Here is a 20,864-nt window from a genome sequence, read left to right as displayed (position 1 = left end):
ATTACCATCTGTTGCTTGGCCAAATGACTAGAATTTTTAACTTGTGAAATTGTGACTGAAAACCTGGACATTTTTTAGCTGTTTAGAGAGGTCCAGCAAGGGATCGTAAAGGTCAGTGAATTAAGTTTTGATGGTGAATGGCTTGGGTGCTATTTTGTATGAACTTTCAGAAAACGTCAGATATAATCTGTCAGCTAATATGAACCTGAAGGCTTGGATTTGGAGGGGGGTATAGAGGGAGAGAGAGAGAGAGAGATTTAAATTTGGGAACAATATTTATCCGTACAATTGATAGGTTGGAGTGAGTATAGTAGGAGACTGAGTACACCTGTTGGAGGAGCTCCTGTGTTGAGTGTGATCATAAAAGAGATTTTTTTTAAATTTAAATTAATTCTTTTTTTAAAATTAGACCTACAGCACGGTAACAGACCATTTTGGCCCACGAGTCTGTGGTGCCCAATTTAGACTCAATTAATCTACAACCCCCAGTATGTTTTAAATGGTGGAAGAAAACCGGAGCCCCCAGGGAAACCCACACAGACACGGGGAGAACGAACAAAGTCCTTACAGACAGCGAGGGATTCAAATCCCAGTCATGATCACTGGTGCTGTAAAGACGTGGCGCTAACTGCTACACCACCTGGGCTTACTATGTTTTCACCACCTTCACTGGTTGCATTCTGTAAAGTAGGAAGTAATGTAATCACTGGTATACCATATAGATGCGTCTCTTCTGTTTAATCGGATCGCAAATGTGATCATGATGACGAGGTTTACAGTGTTAGGTGAGAAAGAATGCAGAATGAACAGTGGCACAAGGGTTAATGCACAGGAAAAAGGAAGCTCTGAGGCTTAGATAATGAAGTTTGGGAATGAATTTGCTACATTTTGAAGGCAGAACTGGAGTCTAACATAGGTGCCCTTGATATTCAGATATTATGGGGGTGAATGGAGACCCAGAAAGTTTGTATCTGCTGTGGTCAAGGTTGGCTGGTAGGCAAAGAGTTGATGTGAGCCATGAGCACCCTCTCAAAGCACTTCATTACGGTGGATTTCAGAGCCACTGGGAGATAGTCATTTAGGCTCGCAATTATGCTTTTATTCAGTTCTAGATGGTGGCCTTCTTGGAGTCTTTGTATTGTTGTAGGGAGCGATTAAAGATGTCTGTAAATACATCTGCCAGTTGATCTAACCAGGCTCTCAGGTCACGTCTGTCTGAGCCAATTTCTTTCCATGGGTTCATCTGCTGAAATGCCGGCCACATTGACCATAGATGTAATATCAGAGCATAGAACATGTTTAACTCATTGGGGAGTGTTGCATTGTTGCATTCTGTGCTGCTGTTTTTGATTTGAGTTCTGTGATACCATGCATTCCCTGCCATAGTCACCACCTGTCCTTAATGTTCTCTTGGGATTTGAGCTTGGTGTGGTACTGTGCCTACGTTTCTCTAATGGCCTTGCAGAGTTTGTACTTGGATTTCTTGTAGAGGGCTGGGTCTTCTAACTTGAAAGTCTGAAGCCAGGGGTTCAGCATCGAGTCAACTTCCCAGTTCATCCATGGTTTCTGAATGGGGAATGCCGTTCTCATCTTCTTGGTCATGTAGTCTTCCACAGACTTACTGATGAAAGCAGTGACAATGATTCCATGAAGCCTTTGCATCATTCACATGATGCACGTCAAGTCTATGAAGTCATCATACCCATATATTCCTAATTGTAGGTCTACTACCTCCTTAGGAGCAGTAGCAATCATCAAAGACCCGCGCTCTGTTCTCACTGCTGCCATCGGGAAAGAGGTACAGACTTGCACCACCAGGTTCAAGAACAGCTGCTACCTTGATACCATCAGACTCCTCAATGACAAACTCAATTACAGACTCATTTAAAGACTTTCACTTGTGCACTTTATTGATTTTCTTTTTGTCCTCCCTGAATTACACAGTCAGTTTTTTTACATTCATTATCAGTTTACAGTTCTTTGATTGTTTACATGTTTATGCTGTGTACAAGTTTTTTTGCACTACCGATTAGTGGGGTAATTCTGCCTCATTAGCAAGAAAAAGGATCTCAGGGATGTCATGTATGTACTCTGACAATCAATCTGAAAACAAAAGATGCTCAATATCATCCATGTCAATGGATTGGTATTTGATTGGTAGCACATTCATAATGTTGAATGTTTTCTCCTTCTAACACCAGTGTTCCAAATCTGGGATGTTACACAACAAAGATTCCAGCCTTCTTTAACAACATTTTCTAAATCTACCATCTCTCTGACCCATAAGCATGAGGCAGCAGTATGAAGGCTGGAAGCTTTGTAACATTCAAGCTGCCACCCTCAAACATTCTATCATACATCCATTCCCCACTCCAATACATGGACTGTAACACATCAAGAAGTTATGTATTTCATTAATGAATTCTCATGAACAAAAAGAAAACAAACAATCCTGGATTTTCCAGTGATGGCAACATGCCATGAAGGAATAAAACTAAATGACGTCTGTCACCTTGGGTCAGTTGTAACTTCCCCACTGTCCAGTCCCGTTCAGGAGGCTTGGACACAGACCAAAGCGGTGGTTTCCAAACTGCCCCCAAACTCACATTCCACCTGAAGCAATCCCTATGCTGTGGCGGCTCACCACAAGGCAGGCGAACCGGCCTCGCTTGTAAGCCACGCGGCGAGGCAACCGGCCAAAATGGCGGCGTCGGGGGTTTCCCTTCCTTCCAGCAGGGGGCTCAGAAACCCGCGCTGGGGGACCACCTGACGCTCGGATGACGTCAGCGCCCTCCAGCACGGTTCTCAGCCAGGTCCAGGCTGGGAGTGCGAGTGGAGCCCAGCAGCCGGCAATAAACCAGCCTGCTCACTGAGCTCAGCCCGTCTGGTTGTGTGTGTGTGTTATTGCAGCTGCCGCTACAATGCCATAAATGCTGTGTATGGGATTGCTTCTGGTGGTAGGTGAGTGGGAAGGGAAGGTTGAGAACCACTGCTCTGGACCCAATTGTTACTAAAATATTTTGCTTGAGAAAAATGATCATTGGCCCATTTCCTTTGGAGATATGAAACCCTGCACATAACGAGTCAATGAGGTTCGATTTAAACAGTGGTTTTCAACCTTTTTCTTTCCGCTCACCAACCACCTTAAGTAATCCCTCACTCGTCACAGAGCCCCTATGGCACAGGGAATACTTAAAGTGGGAGGTGAGTGGAGAAAAAAAGGTTGGAAACCACTGGTTTCGGGTCAGGGTTGCAGTTTCATGTCCTGTTTCACAGGGACTTCCGGGGCTTCACTGTGACCCGGCCTGGCGCTGACGTCGGCGCGCATGCGCGTTGGCCGGCCGGTCGCGGCGGCGCTCCGGGCCCGAGGTCCGCAATTCGGAAGAAGCGAGGCGGCGGCAGCGGGACGACGTCGACATGGGCTCGAGTGCTATCCAGATCCCCAGCCGCCTGCCTCTGCTCCTGACCCACGAAGGGGTCCTGCTGCCCGGCTCTTCGCTGCGCATCAGCGTGGAGAGCGCTCGCAACCTGCAGCTGGTGAAGAGCCGGCTCCTCAGGGGCGCCTCGGTCCGGAGCACCATCATCGGGGTCGTCCCCAACACCAGGGATCCCGACAGCGAGGCCCAGGAACTGCCCCACCTGCACAGGTAGGCCCCCGCCGGGAGCCTCGCAGACTTGGCAGAGGCCGGGCCCGGGGACGCCGCCGTGTTGGGGGTCCCTGGGGGGGGGAGGGGGGTCCCTGGGGGGGGGGGGGGAGGGGGGTCCTTGGGGGGGGTGGGGGGGTCCTTGGGGGGGGGGGTGGGGGGGTCCTCCTCTGGGAACACTTTTACTGGGGCATATTTTGATGGCAGGTGGTGAATAACCTATCTTTTGGAAAGATGTGGGTTCTGTGTAAAACACAGAAACAGACCTTTCTAGTCTTTCCTGAACTATTATTCTGGCTGGTTCCACTCATCTGCCCACCCCCTGGACCATGCCCCCTCCCCTTCATGTACCTGGCCAAATTGGTCTTGAATGTCAACATTGAGCCTGCATATTTGCCTAATCGGGTTGATAATGAATGTAAAAAAACTGACTGTGTAATCCAGGGAGAACAAAAAGAAAATCAATAAAGTGCACAAGTGAAAGTCTTTAAATGAGTCTGCAATTGAGTTTGTCCTCTCATTCCACCCCACCCCTCTCTGCCTGAAGATAGTTGCCTCAATGGTCCTTTTTCCCTGTTCACCCTTAATCCATGTCCCTGAGCTTTTATCCCTCCTAACCTCAGAGGGGAGGGTGGGGGGGTGGGGCTTTTATCCCTCCTAACCTCAGAAGGGAGGGTGGGGGGGTGGGGCTTTTATCCCTCCTAACCTCAGAGGGGAGGGTGGGGGGGTGGGGCTTTTATCCCTCCTAACCTCAGAGGGGAGGGTGGGGGGGTGGGGCTTTTATCCCTCCTAACCTCAGAGGGGAGGGTGGTGACAGTTTACATGGCCATTCTTTGCTTGTTGATCTCTGGCCAGTGAAACACAAAACTAGTTTAAGCAAAGCATTTCATCATTTTATCATCCGCTTCATGGACTCGTGGTCATTTTGATTTATAGCTCTGCGTGACACTTTTTTTGCTTGAAGCATTTTGTGCCGCATGGTCATCCATGTTGTCATTTAATCTCTCTTGACCATCACCCCATCAAACTCCTTCCCTTTTGATTTTTCAACAAGTCCTTTATCCTGTCTGTTAAATCTTGCCCGTGTGCATTCTCTCCCAAATTTATCGCTATTTTTTTTCCTAAAGCTGATGACTATTGAGCAGAAAATAACTGTTTTTGCTTTACAAATGCGACCTGATCAGCTAAGAGGCTCCCTGGATGACGGAAGACTTAACCAGCAGAAATCTGACTTTGCATAAATTCTTACCAAGTTTTTTAAAGGTGGGAAAACGAGTCAAGAAATGCAAACATCTTTCGGAGTTTATTGAAGTGGGAGAGGAGCAAGTAAATTCAAAAGGAAGCCAGTCTTCATAAAAACCGTTTGCATGTAACCTCCCCACAGTAATCAAATAAATATATTGTCCTTAAAAATGCAGCTGCCAGTTTCACAGAAGGCTACTTAAGAAATTTGCTTTGGGGTGGGGGTTGGTTTAACGGAAACCGGAAAAATCACTGCTAATACCATCCTGTTGGAGGGTGCCCAGAGAGAAGATGAATTGTTGTTCCTCCAATTTTCAAATGGTCTCAGTCTGGCAGTGCATGAGACCATGGACAGACATGTCTGCAAGGGAATCGAAATGGGTGGCCACTGGCAGAGAGAGCTGAGGCGCTCAATGAAGCGATCTCCTGGTCTCTCTGATGTAAAGGAGATCACGACGGGAGCATCAGATGCAGTAGATGATCCCTGAAAATTCACATGAAGTATTCCCTCACTTGCAAGGACTGTTTGGGGCCCCGAACGCGGGTGAGGGAGGATGTGTGGGTGCAAGTGGAGCATATCCTGTGGTCACAGGGACAATTGGTGGGGAGGGAGGAGTGGACGAGGCAGTCGCAGAGGGAACTGTCACTATGAAGGGACGAGATGGTGGTGGGATTACATAGAAGGTGGTAGAAATAGTGGAGGAGGATATGTTGGATGCAGAATCTGGTGTGGTGATAGGTGAAGACAAGGGGAATCCTGCCCTTGTTGCACATGGGGGCAGAGGGGGCTAGGGCAGATGTACGGGTAATGGAGGATATGAGGGTGAGGACTGAGTTGATGGTGGTAGAGGGAAAGCCACATTGTTTGAAGGAGGAAGACATCTCTGATGATCTGGCATGGAAGTCCTCATCGTGAGTGCAGATGCGACGAGATGGAGGAATTAAATCATTATTAGGACACAGGGTGTGAAGAGGCGTAGTCGAGGTAGCTTTGGAGTTGGTGGGTTTGTTGAAGATGTATGTGGAGAATATGTCTCCCGAGATCGAGACAGAGAGACTGAGGAAAGGGAGAGTGTTGCTAGAGATGGACCAATTGAATTTGAGGTTGGCAGCAAAGTGGATGAAGTCAATGAGCACAACACGGGTGTTTGATGGAGCACCTTTGCTACATTGGCTTATCGAAAAGTTGGTTTATGGGCAGTCCTCAGGAATGGCACCCTGATGTAATCCAGGGCCTGCCTGATTTCCTCGAATTTTCAGCTTTTGCTTTTATTTCTTCAGAGTCGCCAACACTTTGGTTTCATTTTGTTTTGTGCAGAATTACATTGAAATTTGTGCAGTTTTGAATGGAATATAGTTGTTTACATTAGCACAGTGGACTTTTACCCGTCTAAACTTTGAACTAAACTCTGTTTTTCCTAAAGTAAATAACCTAAATGACTTTAGAATTAATGCATTTGATCTCCATTTTTAACATTTAAATTAGTGATATCATTTTCAGAAAATAAAGTGCCTATGTCTTAAACAAAAAAAAAGTATAGCCAAATTTTATTGGATTTTACTGAAGATTTCTATTTGTGTCCTGAATATTGTTCCAGATGCATTAGCAATTCAAGTAGGGCTAGGAACATAGGAAGTAGGAACAGGAGTAGGCCAAAAATGGCCCATCGAGCCTGCTCCGCCATTCAATACGATCATGGCTGATCTAATTTATGACCTAACTCCACCTACCTGCCTTCTCCCCATATCCCCTAATTCCTCTATCACCTCATTCGGCCCATCGAGCCTGCTCCGCCATTCAATACGATCATGGCTGATCTAATTTATGACCTAACTCCACCTACCTGCCTTCTCCCCATATCCCCTAATTCCTCTGTTAATTCAAAACATTTCCTGACATTTTCTGTTTAGTATGTCAGCTTAGATGATCCAGATAATTGGATGTCTTTATTTTACAATTTATTGCCATGCTTCTGACAAAGACATCATCAATTTCATGTTTGTATTTAGTAATTTATTTGTTTTGATTTTAATATTATTGTGTTTACTTATTTTGTATAATTTTATGATACTGCATTTCTTAAAAACAATAAATTCGCGCTCATTTTTCAATTGTTGATTGGTTTTTCTTGCATTCTGATTAGGATTGGAACTGCTGGCATTGCAGTACAGATTGTAGGCAGTAATTGGCCAAAGCCACACTATACTCTGTTGATCACGGGCATTTGCCGATTTAACATACTTGAGTTAGTGAAGGAGAAGCCATTTCCAGTGGCTAAAGTGGAACAACTTGATCATCTCGAGCAATACACAGATGGTATCGGGGAGTTGAGTGATCTTTCGCAGCAGTTCTACAAATATGCAGTACAGGTTTGTGAAAAATGTTCTGCATTTATAATTGTAATTTTCTTGGCTCTCTTTTGGATCACAATCTACTTAACAGAATGTCTGCACCTATATCCTGTAAATCTTGGTTGAGGAAGAATATATGAATGAATGTTTTGTTTTAACGAAGTGCACTTCAGAATATAAAACATTTCAATTTTTCTGTCGAGGTTAAATCGCTGGATGAAATTTATAAATTTATAAAAACTGCTGATACTAGAAATTTTAAATAAAAGCATTAACAGTCCTGATAAAAGTTGCTGTTCTGGAATGTTAACTGTTTCTCTTACATGGTTAGTGTTTAATCAGTCGAGTGTCTCCACAATTTTCTGTTTGTGTTTTCTACTTTGGTTCTAATGGTAGTGAGAGCCGATGTGCACCATTCAAGGGCCTAAAAACAGTGCTTCCAAGTGAAGCAACGCTGCACTTGTGAATCTACAAGAGTCATCTACAGCATCTGGTACCCTCATTGTGACCTCCTCTACATCAGAGAGTGGACGCAGACTGGGGGATAGTTTCGTTGAGCACTGTCGCTCTGCCCAGAGGCCAACCATTTTAATTCCACTCACAATTCCCACACCAACATTTCTATCCATGGCCAAACCAAGGCTACCCACAAATTGGAGGAACAACACCTGACATTCTGTCTGGGCACTCTCCAACCAGATGGCCTTAACATTGACCTCCAGTTTCTGTTAAATCCCTACCCCAATTCTCTCTTTCCCTATTACTAATTTCCTCCATCTCCCCACTTCCTTCTCACCTATATCCACCCAGGATCTCCTACCTATTGGTCTGTATTCCTACCTTTGACCCTTTCTCCCTCCTCTCCACCCTCTCACCTTTCTATCCAGGTGCCTGCCTGTTTTTATTTGCTCATATCTTGAAGAAAGGCTCAGACTTGAAACATTGGGTACCCTTTACTGGTATAGATGCTCATTAGCTGTTGAATTTCTCCATCACTTTTGTGTATTGCACAACAATCATGGTGCCTGCAGAATTTCCTGTTTAACTGTACTGTAATGTTCAATGTTAAGTGTTAAACTTGAATGAAGCTAATTATAAAGGTTGGTGGGGAGGGTTAGAGCATGAGTTGTTAACATGAAAGACTAGAGTTGCTGTTCGTTTTTTTAAATAAAATAGATCTGTTTTGGTGAAAAAAAAACATTTTTTCTGTACTAATATTCCCAGATAAATGGTATTTTCATTAGCCATTTTTCTTTATTAATCTTCCCAACTAAAGAATTGTCTCCTATAGCTATCTTCTTTGAGAGGTTGAAAGAATGCAAGGCAATAGCACAGTACCAGAACATCAACATTTCACTGTTTATCTAATTTTAAACTCCAAGGATGAGTGGGTTTGAGGCAGTTGTAAAGATAGAAGGTTTAAAATTACCTAAATTGTCTCCTTCCTGCTGGTTTCACTGGCAATTTAGCTTATGGTTGAATGGTAAAATCTTTGAGGGTAGTCTTTAACACTATTTTTTTTAATTTCTGGAGGCTAGTATTCCAGGCCCTTTGTCCAGTTCCCCTCTGACAAGTCAGTCTATCTGTCTGTTGAGCAACAAACTTGTTAAAAAGTATCTGGCTGAAAATGACCCAACCAACTCCAAGTTGTTATTGGGGCAAATCAGTTCGAAAGCTTTTTAAAAGTTTTACACTGTTTCTTAAACACTTTTTTTAAAAAGGGTGGTGTAATTTAATAGGAAGTTCTTTAATCTGATCAAAGCATGAAAGTATTAAATTATATATGACCCATGGCACTTGTTAGATACTGTTCATTAATGGGTAATTTAACATTTGCAGCTGGTGGAGATGTTGGATATGTCAGTACCCGTGGTTGCTAAGCTGAGACACTTGCTGGATAGCCTTCCTAAAGAAACTTTGCCTGACATCCTTGCATCAATTATCCGCACAAGTACTAATGAAAAGCTCCAGGTATGTGGGATTATAAATATGAATTTAATGCCAATGTGGATCTTAAAGATTTAAGATGTCATGGAGGATATTGAATAACTATTCTCTTTGCTGTATTTTGTTTGGCTCACCAAGAAATGCAATTTACAATTCTGCAGCTGAAAAAAAATTGGGCTGGAACTTGCACTAAACTGTTCATTTGCAGTGAGCCTGCCTCTGGGTATTCCAGAGCTGAAATTTTAGGTGCAGAAAGAGATCAGAAGTTCAGGTTTGTGTTTGGGGGGTGGGTGACAGAAGAAAGGGCCGATGTGGGGTGATTCGTGCTATTGTTGGCCCCTTTTACACTGAGGTTGAAAGCTGGATTTTATCTGCCTTTCAAGCTCTTGTGTTTTAAAAAAAAATCGAAGGCAAATTGGGAGCTCTAGATTTGCCTGTCTTTCGATCCGCTAAGGTAGGTGTACCCGGTGGTGGAGCATATTGATGCAGGACCTATCTAAAAAGGTAAACTCTTGTTGACGGGTTGAAACGGCAAGGGAAGATGACTTTGCAATGTTGGATCCAGAAAAGGTTCGTGGTAAATAGCAAATAGAGCAGTGGGCATTACTAGGCGCCTAGTGTGCGAATGTCGTCACTGCCTGTGTGAATCCGATTCAGTGGTCTGGACACATGGCTTTGTAATCACATGTAGCTTTTTTTTAAACACAACAATTTGGAGGAGAGCGTGGGAAAATATTACGGAAAAAAACACCTGCACACAATATATAAGAGTGTGGGGAAATGTTAAACAGTACACAATTACTGCTCCTATGACTTATGGTCTTATAAAAGTGTGCTAAAGGGGTGTTGAATACAATTAGCCTGAGCCTGCCCTAGTAACTGCCGATTGAAGTTGGCAGGTAAATCATCTCATGCATTAGTTCAGATTATAATTTGATTACCTATCATATCAACAGTGGAACATTTATAGACACTTAATACGCTGACATGCATTTGTTGGCAGATAGCTACAGTTGCTATAATGCAAAACCATTCTGTAACCTCAATCTTGGCAGCCATAACAATTGTATTTTTTAAGTTTGAATGTCTATCTGTTAAAATTGCTAAAATCAACAGAAATAGTCAACCATTTATAAACTGTGCATAGCATTATAACAATTTCCCATGCTCCTTTATAAATTGTACGTATGTGCTTTATTCCATTTAACATTTTCCCATGCTCTTCTATTATTGTTTTAATAAAAGCTACTTGTGATTGCAAACCCTTGTGTCCAGACCCACCGAAACTGATTCTTTTCTCAACACAACATCACAGTAGGCGCTGATGCTGCTGTGCAGCCTCGATTGCTTCAGGAAGCCGACTTGCTGTGTCAAAGGACTCACGGAACTGGCTTTTTCTGTTCTGTGTGAACAAGCAAGCCGACTTCCAAAAAGACGGGTCATGTATTTGGCAAATCTGGATTTTCAGTCTGAAAAGGGCTACTGTTTGGCCTGCAGAAGAAATTGGGTTGTGATGAGAAGTGACATTTGTTGAGTTGCAATTGGCTGTTAAAGGATAGGAGCCATTGGATTGGAAGTCAAGGTAAGGAGTCATAGTATTTGGGAAAAATTTACTACTTAAAGGAGCCCAACTGAATTACTTATTGTAGAAATACAGGGCACCAGGCATTTAATTTTGTGTCATTGAGAGAAAAGAGCAACATTTCCAATTCTGTATTTATTTTTAAGTATTGGAACAAGGACGACTTTTGAGATTTGGTTCAACAAAGGATATGCCTTTTAAAATGCATAATTGTAAGAAAATATTGTCATTTCCAATGGTACTTTGGGATCTATTAGTGTAATGTTTTGGAATGATCTGGTAATACATAATTTATTGTTTTAATATATGGTTGATGCATAGATACTGGATGCTGTTGGTTTAGAAGAGAGATTTAAGAAGACGATTCCATTGCTTGTTCGGCAAATTGAAGGATTAAAATTACTTCAAAAAACTTGGAAATCAAAGCCAAGTGATGAAAAGCGGGTAAGTATAATTCATTTGCACAGAAATGGGCTATTCTGTTGTGTAATCCATTAAATATTGGTGTAGGAGTCTACCAAACCACTAATTATATATATATATATATAATTTTTTAATATAGTGATGTGCAGTAATACTGTAAAACCAGTAATTGTTGGCCAAAGACAGTTCAAAGATTCTTGGGTTTTTGTAACACTAATGGCAGAATGCTTCAGTCACTCCTTATCTGCTGCATTAATGGTCAAAATTTAATAATTTTAACAACTTTTACAGTGTTTTTTTTTAACCTCTGTAACTTGGTTCTAGTATCTAACTTTAGTTCTATTTCTAAAACCTGGTTTTAGTTATTCTCTCCATAAAATCTCCTTCACTGTTAGTCACCCATCATATGCCCAATTTTACTACATTGGAGGAATAATATAAATTTTGAGCAGTTACATTTTCACAGCATTTGCAAAAGAGGCTGCAGAAATCTTATTTGTGTGTTGTATATGGCGAATAACATTCCTCTCTACTTTGCTGAGAGACTGCATTCTTTCCAATAAAAAATATCAAACAAAACTTTCCAAGGAACTACAATCCACTCACAGAAGCAGATTATGTGTATTTAGCTATTGCTTAATTTAACCAACTTCTTGTATATAATTTCGGTAAATAGTGCTATGTAATTTGTTTAGATTCAGTATTTGAAGAATTGTTAACTTGGTGGCGTCCATGAATTTTGATGAAAAAGTCCTGCAGATTCTGTCAAATGCAGAGTAGAAAATGATTCTGAATAATAATTCCACTTAACTCGGGTAAATGTTTTGATTGATGCTGGATATTAGATTTACCCGAGGACTTTTTGCAATCATTAGATTGTGGCCATCAGATCGATTCGAAAAAACAATCAAATTCCAGGGCGACCGTTGCACTTGGATTTGCTTGAGCAGGAGGATGAAGACGATGGTGATGATGTTGTCATCTTGGAGAAGAAGATTAAAGGTACAAATATGCCAGAGCAAGCAATGAAAGTTTGCATGAAGGAGATCAAAAGGTATATTATGTGTCATTTGATTAGTAAAAGAAATCATTTCTCTGTCGAAATTGAAAACTTGATGAGCTAGATACAATTTTTTTTAAGTAGACCCATTTTCATTTATGCTTTTTTAGGACTATTTTTTGGGAATGTGCACTTTTCTAAAAATGCATATCCTGTCAAGGTTAAGTTTGTAAAATTTCCTTTGTGCTTTTGCTCTGCCACTGTAAAAAAAAAGAAAGAAAGAAAACCACGTGCTGAATTTACCCTCTTTTTACCTTCCTGCTTTTTTATTATTATGATTAATCTACCTTTATGTCATTGGTCTGCCCTATTCATATTTTGTTTGTTTTCAGAACACTGTTTTGAATACACTCCATAATTGTGTATTCACTGTGCTTTGTAGTTGAAAATTAATTCTGCGCTGTTACGTTCCACGTAACTTTCCAAAGAAGAAAGCACTCTTCTCGGTCTGAAGTGGCCCGCTCTATTTCTGTTTGAGACTGAGCCCTGATTCCTTCTAACCAGCTAGGTTCTTCTCAATATTTACTTACAAGATCTGTGTTTTGATAAGAAAAGCTTATTATTATTCCAAACCACAGAAACACTCAAGAGACTGCATTTGCCAGAATCGATTTTTCTGAAGGAACTCAGCAGGTCAAATGGGCATCCGTGGGGGGGAAAAAAAAGACTGGTTGATGTGTCAGGGTAAAATCCAAAATAAGTCTTGTTTACTCAGTTACACCTACTAGGAAAAAAACCCTCATCCTTTAAATATGGGCCCAGTGTGATCTGGTAAAGATTTTGTTTAACAGTAGTAAGAGTGCTCCAATTCCTTTATAATGCTGTTTTTTTCCCAGTTCTTGACTATTCCACGTTAATTGCTACGAGAAGATGTGGATCTACTTGAATAAAATTGTTCCCTATCTCACACATTTAAAAAAAATCTTGCTTTTCTATTTTTCATACGAACATGTACAGCTTTGTATTTCTGTGCTTTACATTCTAAATGTTGCACACTCAATTTGTCCTGCGAATTAAAAATGATTGAATTTTCTGAAGCGATGTCCAAGAAGATTGATGGTAGGGGAGTAGACGTTGTCTACATGAACTTGAGCCCGGCCTTTGATTAGGCCCTACATGATGGGCTGGTATGGAAGGTCTGATGTATGGGATCCAGGGGGAGATGGCCAATTGGATATAGCATTAGCTTGATGGTAGGAGACAGAGGATGGTACTAGAGAGTTCTTACTCAAATTAGAGGGCTGTGACCACTTGTGTGCTGATTCTACTGTTGTTTTCCATCTGTAGTAATGATTTGGATGACAATATGTTTACAAATGACTCCAAAGTTGGTGGGATAGTGGTCCTTGAAGTAGGTTATCTAAGATTACATCAAGATAACACACCAATGGCATCATGAAGAAAGCCTCTACTTGCTCAGGAGTTTGCGGAGGAGCTAGTGGAGTTGTTCAAGTGAACCGGTACGGACTTGAAGGGCCGACGTGGCCTGTTTCCGTGCTGTAAACCGTTCCATGGTTATATTGATGAACGGGGAAAGTGGACCAAGCTAAACCGGGAAATGGAATTCAAATTGGACAAATACAAGGTGTTGCACTTTGGTAGGTTAAACTAGGGAATATGTGTGCAGTTCTGGTCCCCAAATTATAGGAAGGATATCAATAAGATGAAGAGAAAATTTACTAAAATGTTGCCTGGATTGCAGTATGTAGAATACAAAGAAAGATTGAATAGACTGGGTCTTTATTCATTGGAGTGTAGAAGGTTGAAGGGGGATTTGATAGAGGTATTTAAAATTATGAGGGGGATAGGTAGAGTAGATGTGAATAGGCTCTTCCCCTTGAGGGTGAGATTGGAACGAGGAGTCATAAGTTAAGGGTTAGGGGGCAAAGGTTTAGAAGTAACATGAGAGAGGGCTTCTTCACTCAGAGAGTGGTGGCTGAGTGGAATGACCTTCCGGAAGAGGTTGTTGCAGCAGGGTCAATTTTGTAATTTAAATGAAGATTGGATGTGAGGGGATTGGAGGGTTATGGACAGGGAGCAGGTAGGTGGGATTAGAGGAGATCGCTTAAATCAGTGCAGACTAGAGGGGCCGAGATGGCCTGTTTCCCTACTGTAATTGTTATATGGTTATTATAAGGGTATAGATGAAGGTTCTATGAAAATTACAGCACAAGTCAACAGGGTAGTGACGAAGATGTTTGGCATGCTTGCCTTCATTGGTCAGGCATTAATCGAGGAGCAGAAACTTCATGTAAACAACTCTGAGATGTAGGTGAGACTGAACTTGGAGAATGTTTGCAGTTAGAGCAAGAATATCATTAAGATGGAAATGATGCAGAAAAGATTCATCAGAGTGTTGTCAGGACTTGTAGGCTTGAATTGTAAGGAGAGGCTGGATGGGTCCAGGATTTTTTTTTCCCATGGAGCATAGGAAGCTAAGAGAGGGCCTAAAAGAAGCTTATAAAATTGTGAATGGGCAATAAGATAAATATGCATGAGAACTAGTGGGAATATATTTAAGGTGAGGAGAAATATTTAAAAGGAACCCGAGGATCACCTTTCACACAAAGAATGGCAAGTATATGGAATGAGCTTCCAGAGCAAATGGTAGAAGCAGTGATGATTGTAATGGTCAAAAATATTTTTACACAGGTACATTGATAGGAGAGGGGAAGGGGGATATGAGCTGAACACAGGCAAATGAGATTTGCTTGATTGACATTGATGATGACCTGAAGGGTCTATTTCTATGCTGTAGAATTCCATGTCTATAACTTTAATAGGTCTGTCAAATACAATTTTTTTTAAATAATATAGAGGTGCAGATCTTTTGCTGAGATATTTCAGAGAGTAATTTTCCTCTCAGCAGGGTGCTGACCCAAGAATCCTTACACTGAGAAATGTGCCGGCTTCAACCAGTCAGGGATGATCATAAATATGCAAGGGCTATGACAGTTTTAACAACAGAAATACCTGGGATGGGGCCCACTAGGTTCTAGGATAATTCTCTAAATGCAAGTAGCTATTGATAGGTTGGGTGCCAGGTTCCCAGAATTAGACCACATGCTCCAAGGAATGCTGTAATTCAAGGGCAGGTGGCTAGAGATCATGGGATATTGAAATGCAATACATAAAGTGCTGAAGGGACTCGGCAGGTCATGAAGCATCTACAGGAGGTAAAGGGCAATCAATATTTCAGGCCTGAGCCCTTCATCGAGTATGAACAAAAAGCAGGCAGGCATCTGAATAAAAACGTGGGAGGAGGAGGAGAACAAGGAGGAAGTGGCAGCAGGGGGAGAAGTACAGGCTAAAAGGTAAGAGGACATGCATAGGAAGGTAGAAGAGAGGGGAAAAAAAGCAAAGGTGTTGAGGGGGTAGCTGAATGGAGAGGGAAGGGAAAGAGATGGGGACCTAGAGGAAAGAAGACAAGGATAGGGAAAAAAGGAGAATCGGGAGGGGTTTAACAGAAACTGGAGAGGTCCATGTTGGCAATTAGCCTTGGTTTGGCAGTTCATGAGACCAGTGGTCATTTTAAAATCCAGGGAATGCCCAGAATTATTTATAGAGCTGCCACTTTTAAATTCTTTTTTTAATATTATTTTTGATTTTCCAAGACTCTCACAAATCTAAAACAATAATACAATCTTTCTCAACAATAATATATTACATTGAGTCCATTACCCCACCACCCTCTCCCTTCCCTCCCATACCCTAATACCACAAGTAAAAGATTATGTAAATTAAGCAAACATAAAGAACCAAAAATCTATAGAGTCCGACCCTTAAAGGAACCAAATATAAACCGAAGGTAACATAAAGTAAAATGAAAAAAGATATGAAACAAAAGAACGTCATCTGCACCACGACCCACTTCATTTATCTTAATCGTTCCACTATTAGTACAAATTTTTACTTTTTTTCTATTTCGAAGGGGCGTTACTATATCTGTGTACCTAAATGTTGCAGATAAGATTGCCATACCCTCACGAATATGCCACATTTTCTCTTTAAATTGTTCGTGATTGTCTCCAGGGGAATACAATTCTGTATCTCCGTATTCCATCGTGTAATATTTAGTTGGGAGTTGAAATCCGCATAACTGCTATACACTTCCTGCCTACCGACAAGGCAGCCTTCACAAACTGAATTTGATATCCGGACAGTTTAAAACTCATGTCCATAATGTTTCCCATAAGGTACAATTCCAGATCCTGTGGAAAATACACCTTTGTAATTTTTTTTCAGAATTTTCCCCAGGTCTTCCCAGAAGGATCTCACATCTCACCTTTGTACACAGACAAGTTGAGTGGATAAAGGTTCCAATCTCCACAACACATATGAAGTACATTTCTGAAATTTCTGGTTTAGATTTATGTAGTTTTGTGGTGTGAGGTACAATTGATACAGAAAATTGTATGGCACCAATCTGTACCTGGCATTAATAACTGTTGTCATGCTGACCAGACATTAGTCTGACCAGTACCATTTGTGGATTGTTGTGCCCAAGTCCAACTCCCACCTTTCCCTTGACTTGTGTAAGCCCAACTTCAGGCCCTTACTTTGGAATAGGAGATGCGACATAGAGATGAACTTATGCGTATTCCCCTTTAAAATTAGAATCTCTATGTCACTACACATGGCAAGTCCATAGTTGGTCCCAAATTATCTCTTAAGAAAAATGTTAGCTGGAGATAGCAAAAGAAAATTTTATTAGACAAATCATATTTATTCCTTAGCTGTTTAAATGACACAAGCTGCCCTTGCTCATAACAATCCTCAATAAACCTGATTCCCCCCCATCCAGCACCAGGTGTCCAGGATTTTATTATCGAAGGTCAAGGGTGCTTTAGGAGATATCCCCACTTTTATTCGAATACATTTTTTTCTTGCCATGTCTGAATTAAATGTTTTAATGTGGGGTTATCTGTTTTCTTTGATATCAATTTTGTGTTCCATCTCCTGCTGTTTTTCTCCAACTGTATGTAGTCCAATTTGTGTCCAGGAGGGAATACCACCTTCATCAAAGAGTAAGGTGATGAACCTTGACCGGGCTGCCTAATAATTTTTTTTTAATTCGGCAATTTCAGGCATCCCATTTTATAGTCCCAAGTCAATTTTTCCATGGAGATTCTAGCCACTTTACTACTCCATAAGACCACTTTTACATTCTTAATTTTAAACCATAAATCCAAGAGATCTCTCAACTTCTGGTCACATGTAATTACTCTAACATTATTTTCTGTTGTCACTAAATAGCATGTACCTTCATATCAAACAGTTTACTTTGTTAACATTTAAGACCTTAAGTTTTTGGTTTAACTTTTAGGCTCAGTATAAAAATCAGCCATAAATGTACACACTGAACTAAAAGTGTCTTTACGAAAATGTTATCAATACTTTAGCCACTGCATAATATCAGATATAATCTATTAATTGGTTCTATGACAGGCTAGTAATCAATCATGTTCATTTAAACGTTAAACCAATGGCGCTAATAGACAATTTTTAAATATTTCTGATTTGGAACTTTGGGTAGTTCAACTGGAATCTAAATAAACTGTTAAAAATTAGACCATCCTAAAGATTTTCACTTAATGAGGCCATAGTAACTGCAAGTCTTCCTTGGGTTTTATATTTAGTGAAGAATATAAATATAATGAAGATTTTTTGAAAGGAACTATAATTCTCACAAACACAAATGTGACTGCAAATTCATTTGGATAAAGTGAGCATAAAAATATTTTATCAAAGAGCTGACATGATACTTTACAAACAATGTTGAATACATGTTTTATGAGTTTTGCCATTTACAGGTTAAAAAAGATGCCTCAGTCAATGCCAGAGTTTGCTTTGACCCGGAATTATCTGGAACTAATGGTTGAACTGCCATGGAATAAAAGCACAACAGGTAGAAAGCAATTTGCTACAATCTGAAAACTATAATGCTAATTTAACTTATTTTCAGAACAGATTTCTTTTGAGATGGTGGTTTTGAAACCCAGTGACGTCTATGCACTAAATAAAAGTTGGGAGGTGCAGAAAATGAAGAAATTATTTTGACACGTTCAATTTCCTGTCCTTCTCGTTTTGAAGAAATCATCGATAAGCTTTGACAAAAATGTAAATTTGTTTCATTACTAAGCCTTGGCTTTCTGCAGTAAACCTACGGGATAAGGGCATTCCTCCTTCATTTTGCACAAATTTGCTCTGAATGATCCGTTAACACAAATACCAGGAAAGGAATGCACACAAATCTAAAATGTTCTTGTTGCTCTTGCCCGAGACTCTCAAAATTCAGCAAGCTCTCTTTGAATTTTTTAAAATTTTTCTCCCTGTGTCTGCATGGATTTCCCCAGGTGCTCTGGTTTCCTCCCACCCTCCAAAATGTAAGGCATGTAGGTTAATTTGGGTGTAATTGGGTGGCACTGGTTTAAAGGGCCAGAATCGGCATCTACTGTGCTGTAAATAATTTTTTTATTCACTTTTTATTTTAAGCAAAAGAATAATTAGATTAGGGTAATGGTGGGCACGTTTCCTTATTTCACCAGTCACCTCTAACCCCTCGTGATTTTATATGTCTTAATACATCATCTCTCGGCCTTCTACACTCCAAGGAAAAACGTGGCAGCCTATGCAGGCTCTCTCCGTAACTCAAGTTGTCCAGTCCTGTAAAATAAAATGCTTGTGGATCTTTTCTGCATTCTTTGGAGCTTTAATGACCACCTTCCTTTAGCTAGGCTGTCAGGTCTCAGAAAGTTGTAACGTGGCATCCCAACTCCAGTACTTAAGCCCCGGATAGCTTTGCCAAGCTTGTTTTTATTGCTACCCTATCTACCTACTTTCAGGGGATATTTATTGTACACCAGATCTTTCTGAATTAACTTCCATCTGCCACTCTTTGGCCACTTTTGCCAATTGATCTAGACCCTGTCCTAATCTTAGATTTAGGATAAGAATTTGTGCAGGTTTTGTTATCTGGGCTACCTGAAAGCTTCATGATCAGCTTTTTAAAAATATACGGCAATCCTTTAAAATATTGAATACGTCAATCAGAGTTGGCCCAGCGTCCTCTAACTGCTTCAAGACATTGCATTACTTTTTCCCTCATAGGGAATAATGCCACTAGCATTTAGTTCTTCACTTATGAATGTTCTGGGCCTTTTAAAATAAGTGGCTCTGTAGTTTTTATCAATTGCAGTCAAAACCATGCATGCATTTACTTAAGACATTTTCATGTGCCCATGCAAGGCTCTGTGAAGCAACATTTTGCGACAAAAAGCTACAAGGAATTAAAGGAGAATGGCTGAAAAACATTTACAAATTACACTCCTTTATAGTGCTAAAAGTAGGCATGCATAGTTTTGTGTACTCTAGGAAAGTAAGTAGGTTTTATTTGGCTGTAGTGCTAAGTTATGGAGTTAGAATTGACTTTGCAAAAATTTCAGTGTGGAGGTTAGATGGGGTGTTGGAATTGTCAAGAGTCACAGAAGAGTGATTTCTTGAATATTGATCAGTTAACTGTAAGTCTCATAACCAAAGTTCCTAGCACGCTACCTCTCACCTTGGACATGTGTCCTCTAGTATTTTACATTTTTGTCCTTGGAAAAAGATTCTGTCTCTTTGACCTATTAATGCTTGCATAATTTTATGAACTTCTATCATATCTCCACCCAGCCTCCAAAGCCAAACAACCCAAGTTGTCCAACCTCTTCTCCCCATGGCTCATACCTTTTCATGCAAGAAATATCCTGGTAAATCTCTTTTGTACCCTTTCCAAAGCACCCATATCCTCTCTGTAATAGGGTGACCAAAATTGCACACAATATTCCAAATGTGGGCTCACCAAATCTGCAAAATAATTTTTTTTCCTACTCAATGTCCTGCCTGATTTTAAAAACCAGCATACTTTGCCCCTTTACCACCCTATCCATTTGTGTGGCCACTTTCAAGGAGCTTCAAACTGAATCCCCAGATTGCTCTGAACATTAATACTTTTTAGAATCCTGCCATTAACTGTATATACTCCCCTTGCATTTGACCTCTTAAAGTGCAACAACTCTCACTTATTCGGATTAAATTCTACCTGCCTTTTTTCTGCCCATATCTGTAACCTATATCCTGTTGTGTTCTTTGTTAATTCTCTACACTGTCCACAATTTCAGTCTCTGTCATCTGTAAGCCTAGTTTCATGTAATCTTTTATTGCAATAGGTTATAGTCTTAAAGCTTCATAAAAACACATGCAAATCAAGCACAGCCTTTTAAACCTTGGGGATGCACCACTAATATAGAAAAGTGCTGGCTTCAATTGATGGTCTTGTGAACAACTTTCTGTTTACTTAATTCATATTCTTACATATATATTCAGATTAATATATATCCATTCAGAATATGATTGCATGCAAATTTGCTAAAATGTAATTTATTAAGTGGCTGCAGCTGTTCGATTGTAATAAAATATAAATTTTTCTGCTAGAAATCTTTATTTGTGTAATGCTTTGAAAAGCAGCAGCTATTTGTTATACATTAGCCATGTGTGACAACCCAGCAATAATCTGCATTGGCTGATTTAAAATGTTTAGTGGCTTTTAAAAAAAAATAGATATGGTAAAGAA

The 20,864-nt window shown here is 40.5% G+C and overlaps 1 protein-coding gene across 1 annotated transcript in view; it reads left to right on the top strand.

Annotated features, from left to right (window-relative positions):
- The first annotated feature begins 3,318 nt into the window (after positions 1–3,318).
- Positions 3,319–20,864, top strand: part of lonp2 (lon peptidase 2, peroxisomal) — a 41,536-nt gene continuing 23,990 nt past the window's right edge. The window contains exons 1-6 of the mRNA XM_069901653.1: positions 3,319–3,647; positions 7,031–7,256; positions 9,078–9,209; positions 11,089–11,211; positions 12,066–12,244; positions 18,064–18,158. Of these exons, the coding sequence (XP_069757754.1) occupies positions 3,418–3,647; positions 7,031–7,256; positions 9,078–9,209; positions 11,089–11,211; positions 12,066–12,244; positions 18,064–18,158 (985 nt within the window). The 5' untranslated portion in view covers positions 3,319–3,417. The remainder of the gene's footprint in view (positions 3,648–7,030; positions 7,257–9,077; positions 9,210–11,088; positions 11,212–12,065; positions 12,245–18,063; positions 18,159–20,864) is intronic.

Source organism: Narcine bancroftii, chromosome 10 (genome assembly GCF_036971445.1).
Source record: "Narcine bancroftii isolate sNarBan1 chromosome 10, sNarBan1.hap1, whole genome shotgun sequence".
NCBI classification, from domain to species: domain Eukaryota; kingdom Metazoa; phylum Chordata; class Chondrichthyes; order Torpediniformes; family Narcinidae; genus Narcine; species Narcine bancroftii.
Note: the sequence above shows the minus strand (reverse complement) of the source record. Positions and strands in the feature narration are given on the sequence as shown.